At 41.4% G+C, this 10,032-nt stretch overlaps 1 protein-coding gene across 1 annotated transcript in view; it reads left to right on the top strand.

Moving 5' to 3' along the window:
• The window catches only part of kcnh8 (potassium voltage-gated channel, subfamily H (eag-related), member 8), a gene marked incomplete at its 3' end in the record, with an annotated part of 89,885 nt that overhangs the window by 15,364 nt on the left and 64,489 nt on the right, over positions 1–10,032 (top strand). The window contains 1 exon segment of the mRNA XM_080442658.1: positions 5,574–5,807. Within this exon segment, the coding sequence (XP_080298784.1) occupies positions 5,574–5,807 (234 nt within the window).

The following is a 10,032-nucleotide window of genomic DNA, read 5'->3' as shown; positions in this document are numbered from 1 at the left end:
GTGACAATTTATGGACTTTTAAGACCATAAAGAAAAAAAAGGAAAAAAAAGAAGGCATTACTGTATCAAAAGTAATCAACAAATTAAACTATAAAACATTGGCCAAATTGTCAAATACTGTGACAATTTGTTTTTTGTGAAAATAGACGATCTACAAGCTTGTGAGACGTGTAGATCTGCTATTTTCACAATGTTTTTTTCTGTGGAACCGAGTCAAACAAAATGTAATGCGTCAACTCCTACAATTCCAAGTGCTTGTTAGGGTGGGGGTCCCCATGATTATTTTGGGGGGGGTCGAGGCCTGAAATGGTGTGAGAACCACTCCTTTAATGTGCACAAAACAGCACACTATTATTTTTTAACTAACAATCACATATAAACAAAAATAAATACTTAAAAAATTAAGTTAAGTGCAAACAATCATAAGGCAGGAGAAATACGTTTCACACCATTTAGGTAGGGAAGCAAGTGCACAGTCCAATGGTGTCGAACAGTAATAAACATTAAGTTACCCAACATCCTACCTCCACCTACAGTACCTACACACACACACACACACACACACACACACGCACACGCACACGCACACGCACACGCACACACACACACACACACACACACACACACACACACACACAGCAATGTGCTGCAAGCTGCCACCAAGCAGCTGCATTGATGCTGTAGCCCAGGTTCTGACCTTTGGTCCCTGAGAGGCCAGCTGTCCCGTCTGCCTGGTTCTGCCCACTCTGTCTGTGCCCTGGGGGGTGGTGGGGAGACATGTCAAACCAGTAGTGGAAATAAACAAAAAAAAATGTTTTAAGTACTAATACTTACGTATCATTTTGAGGTACTTTTACTTGAGTATTTCCAGTGTTTTCTCCATTTACATCTCAGACTCAGGCAAATATTGTACTTTTTAATCCATTACGATTATTTTATAGCTTTAGTTAGGCTACTAGTTACATTCCGATGAATACAAAACATCCATACGCCCTGCCCCTATGTTATATTTCGGTAATTTGAAAATAGCTGATCTACAGTACAAGCTTACAACGCGTTGCATTGTAATGCGTTGTGAGCTTTTAGACCTGCTATTTTCAAAAAACGATTGACAAATTCAGAAGAATTTGAGTACTTTTACTTTGGCACTGTAAGGTTATTGTGTTGCCAATACTTTTGTACTTTTACTCAAGTAAAATTTTTAATACAGGAGTTTTACTTGTAACAAAGTATTTTCATATTATGGTATTGCTACTTTTACTTAGTAAAAGTCGGAGTACTTCTTCCACCACTATGTCTAATGAACCGTCCCCAATGCTGCGACCTCTGAACATGTCGACGATGAACTGTCAAAGCTTTTGTTCACTGTTTCAGTGGGACTGCAGGGATGACAGGAGGTTTAAAGGTTTACTGTAAGGGTCAACAGGAGACGTCAGAGAAAAGGTCATAGCCAGATTTTTCGTCCGCATTTCAGTGTTTTTGCCCTTTTGGTCGCACTTTGGTCGTTTTTTTCGGAGAGCATACGATAATTATTCCCTGCACGACATGCGTGAGTATAGGCCATACGCTTGCGCGTGGTCAATGGATGAAATGGTTAGTAGACGGTATACACTTTTTTTTCTCTAAAAAAAACATGGTAGAACACACCACTGGGTTCATTCCAGTTTCCAGGTTTACAAACATAAAATAAATGTTTCTTTAATAGTTCATAGTATATACAAAATGAACCAGAAGGCAGCAGCAACAAATACCAGACATTATAAGCTGCAAGCCTCCAATCAACAACACCTGGCCCTTGCTTCTGTTGGTCAGGCCTTTATCCCCCCTCCTCCAAGAGGCTGGCAAAACACACTGGCGATAAAACAAGATTCTACATATATACTTTATAGATAATACAGTAATCAACTTTATTGAGAAAACAGTACAGCGAAATCCTGAAAATAAATTAAATCTGAAAGTTAAGTTTGCTGAGAGAGAGACACAGTGTAATGGAGGCACAGGAGGAAGTCTTGACTGGTAAGACTGGAACAGGCCAGAAAAGGTATGCATAATAATGACATATGCATATAAGTCTCAGAGAGAGTGTCGGAAGAGAATGTCAGCTTAACCAATTTTGAGGTGTCCGTACTTTCACGTAGCACGCCTCCACCATCCCACATATTCCACAGCCCTGCTTCTGCATGTTTGTGTCAAATCTGGGGTTTCAGTGTAGGAACGAGACACTACACTCCCAAGTCTATTCATTCAAAATTTAAAGCTGCAATCCGTAACTTGTTTTAATGAGTAAAACGTTATTTTAACCAATCTACTGTATATGGTAGCGTATTTTAACGCAATATGGCTAGCACATCTGCAGCGGTTGGGGATGGTCTCCCTACTCTTTTGTTGAGACATTTATACTTTGGGGTCAGTTAGGACTAGTGGACAAGTAGGATTACCTGAAGCTCATAATATGCACTCAATATGCAATATCTCCCCTGGCCATTTGTTGTAAGAGCGGTAGAAGCGTGGTCCCACACGGGTTCAAATTCCGTGTACACCACGAAAGTTATAGATTGCAGCTTTAAAGACCTTTAAGTTTCAGTCCCATATGACCTTCCATATCTGATGAAGCGTCTCCTCTAAGCGTGCGTGAAACCCCAATGTCTGGGTTTCCAGACAGATGGCATGAACATGGGTGTGGTGAGATTGCGGGGTTATGAGACGGAGCATCTTGCTGATTCCTCTGGAGGGACACGTACAGTACCGTGCTCTGAGACATCTGTATTCCCATCTCAAATCCACGGCGGCCTCCTGTGACAAAGCTTGACGTGCAACATGAAACAATTAACCATCACGAGCGGTTGGATAAAGGGATTATTGATGCAGAAAATAGATTTTTGTAATGAAAGGTAATTGGAACAAGTCGTTGGGTGGCACACCTCGCTTACATTGAGGGCATGTCACCCTTTTCTGTGCCTGTGTGAGTGTGCTGGAGGGAAAGAATGTGCATTGTACCAGTGTGTGTGTGTGTGTGTGTGTGTGTGTGTGTGTGTGTGTGTGTGTGTGTGTGTGTGTGTGTGTGTGTGTGTGTGTGTGAGAGAAAGAGTTTGTTCCTACAAGTTTGTGAGAGTGTGTATATTATTCACTGTATGCGTCTACGTGCATTTGTGTAGTGTGTGTGAATGTTTTTTTTTGTCTGTGCACGTGCATCTGCTGTTAGGGATTTGTGAGTGTGTGTACATGTGCTGCTGCTGACAGAAAGTGTGTACTACAGTATATATTTGTGCAATGTGCATACTGTATGTATAGACACTATACTGTGTGTGTGTGTGTGTGTGTGTGTGTGTGTGTGTGTGTGTGTGTGTGTGTGTGTGTGTGTGTGTGTGTGTGTGTGTGTGTGTGTGTGGGGGGGGGGGGGGGGTGTGAGTGAGTGAGTGAGGGTCCTTGAATTAATTTCATAGACATATATAGTAGCAACCAAACAGTTCAAAAATCAACATAAAAATACAGAGAAAAAGTAATATATTAATGGATGGATCCAGGACTGAACAGCTCCATTTCAACCAGATACTCATTCAGAGCTAGACACAATTAGGTCAGTTAGCAGTGATAGACTTCAATGCTATAATGCCAGACAGAGGCAATACGATGCTTCCATTTCACATTCAGACTATTTATTATCTACACCAAGCAGAAAGGAGTGCACCAAGTATTGAGTACTGGGGGACAACAGTCAGCTCAGTATAGGGTTTCAGAGGTTAAAGATAATGTTTTGGCCTTTGTGCTTATCTCGATAGAAGGACATTGAACAGAGAGACACAACGCGTAGGAAAAACATGGATAACATTCAGCAAAGGGCCTCATGTCAGATCCTGAGGTTGTTTTTTACAGTTTGTGGATGGCAAGAGTCTTTGTTGGCATCATTGATGGATGTCAGTGTGATGTGGTGATCAAAGCTCAGTTTATTGTCAATTTCAAGATTTATTTATTTAAAGTCCAAAATCACACGAATGTCTCGATACACTTTCCAACATATTTCCACACAGTGTAAAACAACATTGTCCAGGATGACACCGAGGTACAGCTCCACTGGCTGGCCGTTGATTGAAGTGAAGTGGGGGCAATGGGGCGTGGTGAGTTTATTGTGGGTGGCAAAGATGAACCCCTACAACCTGGTCATGTTGAGGAGGAGGCCACTGTGCACCACTGCGTGAATTGTGGAACGGATTGTTATAGGCTGTGACTGAGTTCCTGTCTGTGAGGACTTGCGAGAATGGCTGTGTCATCAGAATATTTCAGGTGTTTTGTGACGGGGTGATTGTGATTTATATTGTCTGAAAGAAAATGAGCCCAAGAACCTTCCTTGGTAATGACAATGTACAGCCCTCATAGTTTGTTTTGTGCACTGAAGTGCCGCAAGGTACGAAGGCATCGCTTCATCTGATTTGCTCTGGATGCCACTTCTTTCCTCTTTATTCACTATCTTGTCAGGTGGACTACATGGTGTTTAGCCATTAAGGCTTACAACAACAACAGCCACTGTTAAAATAAGCTTTGGTTCATAAATCACCTAGATTGCACGTCACCAACAAGTAAAGAATACAAGGTCAGAATAATAATTTCAGGGAAGGCTCCTGTGATCGTACAGGATAAAAAACGAGAGATGTCAGTGTAAGAATGGAAACAAAAGAAGAGGTGGAAGGGTTTTTTCTTTCCTCTATAATCAAGACAATGATCGCCTTTGATGATGATGATGATAATAATCCTGCCTAAAAGGAACAGAAATGTATTTTGTATTTATATATATGCAACATTTCCATGACAAATAGTGATAAATCAGTAACTCCCCATATACAGTATGGATTTCTCTAATGACGTCATAGTACTGACGTCATAGACTGGCCTGGACTCCATATTTGGCTGACACAGATCTCCATATATATGGGCATAAAAGGGACACAAGCCAGACAGATACATCGCCATATATGGACATAAAAGGTAGTTATGGTACACAGACAGTCAGACAGTTATAGAGATCTCCATATGGGCATAGAAGGGACATAGACAGACAGACAGACAGACGGGTACCATAGGTCAGTGGTTCTCAACCTTTTCAGGCCGTGACCCCCCAAAATAATCATATTTGAACTGGGGACCCCCACCCTGTTAAGCACTTGGAATATAGGAGTTGAGAAGTGCAATGTTGTTTGATTCGGTTCCACAGATGAATATTGTGAAAATAGCAGATCTCCAAGCTCACAACGCCTCGCTTCACAATTGTTGCCACTTTCTTATTATTTGATCATTTGGCCAATGTTTGACCATTTCTTATAGTATAGTTTGTTGATGACTTTTGATGCAGTAATGGTCTTTTTTCTTTAACATTTTTATTAGGTATTAAAAAGGTCTTAAAAGTCCTTAGATTGTCACTTCACTGTCTTCTGGGGAAGACAGTGCAATCAATATATAATAAAAGCTACCATAAATTACAATGGAAAATAATCTATAATTGCCTCTTTTGCACCTTGCCTCTTTGTCCTTTTTACTTTCTTGAAAGTGACTCATTTTGACTTTTCCACTTCGTCCTGCAGACAGCAACTTCATCCTGGCCAACGCCCAGGTGGCCCAGGGCTTCCCCATCGTCTACTGCTCCGATGGCTTCTGTGAGCTTGCAGGATTCTCGCGAGCCGAGGTCATGCAGAAGAGCTGTGCCTGCAAGTTCCTGTACGGCCCTGAGACCAGCGAGAGCATCATCCTCAGCATCGACGACGCCCTGGAGGAACGCAAGGAGTTCAAGGACGAGATCATGTTCTACAGCAAGTCTGGTGAGTCTGGTGGAGATGTGGCCCCATCTGTTATTTTTCATTTATTCACTCTTATGTGTCTCGCTTATGGGATAAGCGAGACATCTCACTTATGAAATCTAATAACCGGGGTTACGTTCGTAACCTTACCTCACCCTCCGCTGTAGCAGGGGGGGAATAGAGAAACATAATCATATACATTTTTCACCCAATGTGTTTATGAACTTTGTATGAAAATGGAAAGGTACTGTAATAACGGAATCCTACAGATGTTTGTAGTTTCAATGGAGTTGTAAGATTTAATTGTAAAATTAGACAGATACAACTTTTTAAATCGGGTTTTTGACAACCTGTGCTGAATTTAACACGGAAGCGCATGATCAGAAACTTGCTTCTGTGTTACATTTGGCACAAGCTGTCAAAAAACCTGCTTCAAAGGGTTCTTTCAATCCGTCCTCACATATTGAAGGGGCTTCTAAGCAGCGCAGAACCAAAAGAGAACCAAACTTCGACCGACAGGAGGTGCTGCAGAACGTTCACTGTCTTTTGCAGGAATAAGAAATGAGGTATACTCTAGTGCAGTACTCATTGTGTACTACGTCATCAGTACCTGTTGTCAGAGTACTTGGAGGCCAGTCTATGACAGCAGTCATGTATGAAGCACCAACTTGGGAGAGTTCAGGGATCTCCATATATTGGCATAAAAAAGTAATTAAAAATAAAAAAATCCCACCAATCCACCAAACTGTGGAACTCCATATTTAGGCAAGACTTACATCATCAATATGACATCAATACTTAACCGGCAGTCTAGAGCTGTGTGGAACTTCATATTTGGGCAAGAATTAGGTAGGCCACCCGGCCTGGTGATGATGATAGGCGCTTCACTGGGTGTGCATTTATCGTTGCTTCTCCCTTGACTTTTCCTTTTCTTTCCTTTCCTCTCCTTTCCTTTCCTTTGCTCTTTGTAGGTTTGATCAAGGCTCTGTCAGCATCAGTGCTGTTCCTTTACTTATATCCCAAAGGTTTGGAAACAAATGAAATAGACAAGTAGAGCACGCCAATACACAGCACAGAACCATGCGTGCAATTAGTTACGTTGTCCAACTTTTGGCTGTGTGTTTGTTTAAATGGAGGGCAATTTCTCTGTGGCTATTTCTGGCCAGGCTTAATTTAAATTGGCAATGAGTGAGGGGAGGATGGATGAATTGAGATAGAGATGTATAGATGGATGGACAGCTCCATTCAGGGGCTGGCTCTCATTAAAGGACCATTAGACAAGATATCTGTCAGAAATGCATCACTATTTAACACTGAGGCACATGAAACTTTCATAACTCGGCTTAGTGGCTCTTTAGGTCTCTCTCCCTAAGCTCCCATCCTATATTAAAATTGGCTAATGGGAGGGCGGGCGGTCACATAACTATAAAGAAACCTGATACGTCCATACTGTATATACATATAGGCAGGACCACGGCCACGCCACTCTGACTCAGACATAACCATAAACAAACCTGATACATCCATAGTGTATATAGGCAGGACCACGGCCACGTCACTCTGACTCAGACATAACCATAAACATAGCGGCCGAACTCTAGATGTGAAGGCCGTGTGGCGGCCCCAACCTCTAGTACTCTAAAATAGGCCTGGGTGAAATGGCCAAAATATCATATCATTTCTTATTGATGGTATGATGAGTTCTGATAGTATTTGTTTTTTACAATACAGATGACAACCTTACACATACAGTACATGCAAGCATGCACGCATGTTATTAACCCTAACTTGCAAAGTTGTTGTACAACAAACAGCGAAAACAGCCGAACTTGTAGATCTGCTGCTAATTGGCCTAAAATAGGGACACCAGGATTAATGTGGTTAACATACATTTTTAATTAATTTGTTAAATTGTGATATTATCAAACATAAAATCTCAAACATGACACAGTGATTTACCAAGAGGAAATGCATGTATTTAATTCAGTCTGACCAGAAGCAGGGATTAACATATCCCCACTGCCAATCAAAATGAGTGACCAGAGGGGGGGATATGAAAAGCAGAGGAATGGATTTCCCTCCACATCCGCCCGAGCTAATCGAACCCTGCACGTGTGTTTACTGACGTGTGCATGCTGCGGTAAACACATTAGTTAAAAAAAAGAAGGAGAAAAAAGGCACAGAAGCACAACAGGATTTCTGCTAAGGAGAGTCAAAGGAGAAAACATATTGATGCTTATTCAGATTTTTATTGATTTTTTTTTTACAGCTTGTCTCTATCCCGACTACGTGACAGTACTTGAATTGGAATACACGCAGGAATATGGCAAAAATGCAATTCATCATCATCTACATAGAGAAGAGTCTATATCAGATGATTTATTGAATAAACACATTTAGCCCTATCTTCTGACGGGAATCTGTTCTTGGGGTTGGGAATTCATTTATATATTTACCTTTATTTATATTTATTGGATCAAAATAACATTCTGTCTGATAATATTGCTAAATGTATACCTTCAAACCTTCAATTTCATACAGGTATAGCTACAATTAAAGTATACCGCCACACAGGGCCGGACTGGGACCAAAATTCTGCCCTGGAATTTTGGTCCGAAAAAAAGGTGGCCCAGTGGCCCACTGGCCCAGCGGCCCACCGGTACGCCAAATGGCCAGTCCGCCGCTGCCGCCACGGCAAAAATACTGTATGGTGTGGGGATGGCTGATTTATCCTTTGTGCATCGATGTACAACAGGTGCGTGTTGTCACACCTAGCTCCAGGGGACAGATGGCAGCAGGATTCGCGGGTTAACAAGCTCTTTATTGTCCTGTGCGATACGGAACCGTAAATGCTGCTTCAAGCAGCCCGCTTAACCATGCTGTGCCACTGATGAAGTAGACACTGTATGGCTACACAGGAAAGAACTGCTACAGGGGAGAACATAATTATGTAAATTGGTGTCTGGACAGAGGCTCTCTCTCTCTGAGAGTGTGTGATGGGAATGATTTAGGGCAGTGGTTCCAAAAGGTTTTAGCTCAAGACCCAAAAGAAAGATTTGACGTTTGCCCGGGACCCAAACTACTACTTTAAATTAAAAAAAATTATGGAAATTATTTGATTTTTAAAATTGTATTTATGAAATACTTTTGAAGATTTTTAGAATTCTTTTTAATTGATGAAAAGTTGTGATTTTTCTTTGTTTTATTTGTCTTTTCTAAATCTACTGAAATATTATATAAATATATATATATTTTAGGAAACGAAAAAAAGGGGATATTTACTCGTGACCCATACAAATTGGTCCACGACCCAAACATGGGTCCCGAACCACTGTTTGGGAAACAGTGATTTAGGGCACGGTCACACATCCCTGTCAGAAGCGTTGTAGCCAACACATGCTGAGGCATCTTTTTTGTGGGCAGTGCCTGTTTTCTGCTGTGTAGTGCGTTTGACTTACGTTGGAACGTTGGAACGTTAGCAAACCACTACATAGTATCTTTGTGAAAATGTATTAATTATTTTGTATAACTGAAACATGAAATATGTATGTATTTTTTGCACTATGGGCTGGAGTCAAAGAGCTTTGATAGGTTTGTAACCAAATGAATTAATATTTAAAAAAAGAATAGTGTATACCTCACATCCGAACACACCAGAATTTCGGAACTCTCTATTCAGATGAGAGGATTTGTTTTATTTGTTACACTCTGTGTCTGTTTTACCATAATATCATATTAAGATTCAGCTCCAGTGCAGTAGAACCCAGTGTATCCAAGGATAGAGAAAGTATAAAAAGAAATATGTAAAAAAAAAAAAATCTTACCAGTTTATCCATTCTGCCATGGCCTGCAGCAAGCTGTGGCTGTGTGGCCCAGTTTAACCAGGTTATGAAACACAGCTGGTTCTGATAGGGTCCAGCCATACGGCTGACCCGTACCAAAACACAGTGTAGTACATTACCAAGGCCGCAGCATGGCCAGTAGGGATGAGATGAGACGTTTATGTCTGTCTCCATCTGTCTGACCCATCGCTCACATGCTCAAGAGTTGGACACGCACATTCAAGATATTTTCCTTCCTGGTTACCAGTTATGGGCTCTATTCAAACCCAAACCCAGAATTCTTAGTGCTCTCTTGCATCCATCCACCATCTCCTTTCACCCCCTTTCGTGCTTCCACCCCCTCCCCCCCCCCCTCTCTCTCAATTCTCCTCCCTTTCACCTTTCACCAAATCAGCTATTCTGCC

The sequence above is a fragment of the Gymnoscopelus braueri genome, assembly GCF_963280865.1.
Source record: "Gymnoscopelus braueri genome assembly, chromosome: 11".
Lineage (NCBI taxonomy): Eukaryota > Metazoa > Chordata > Actinopteri > Myctophiformes > Myctophidae > Gymnoscopelus > Gymnoscopelus braueri.
This window is presented reverse-complemented; position numbering and strand designations above follow the sequence as displayed.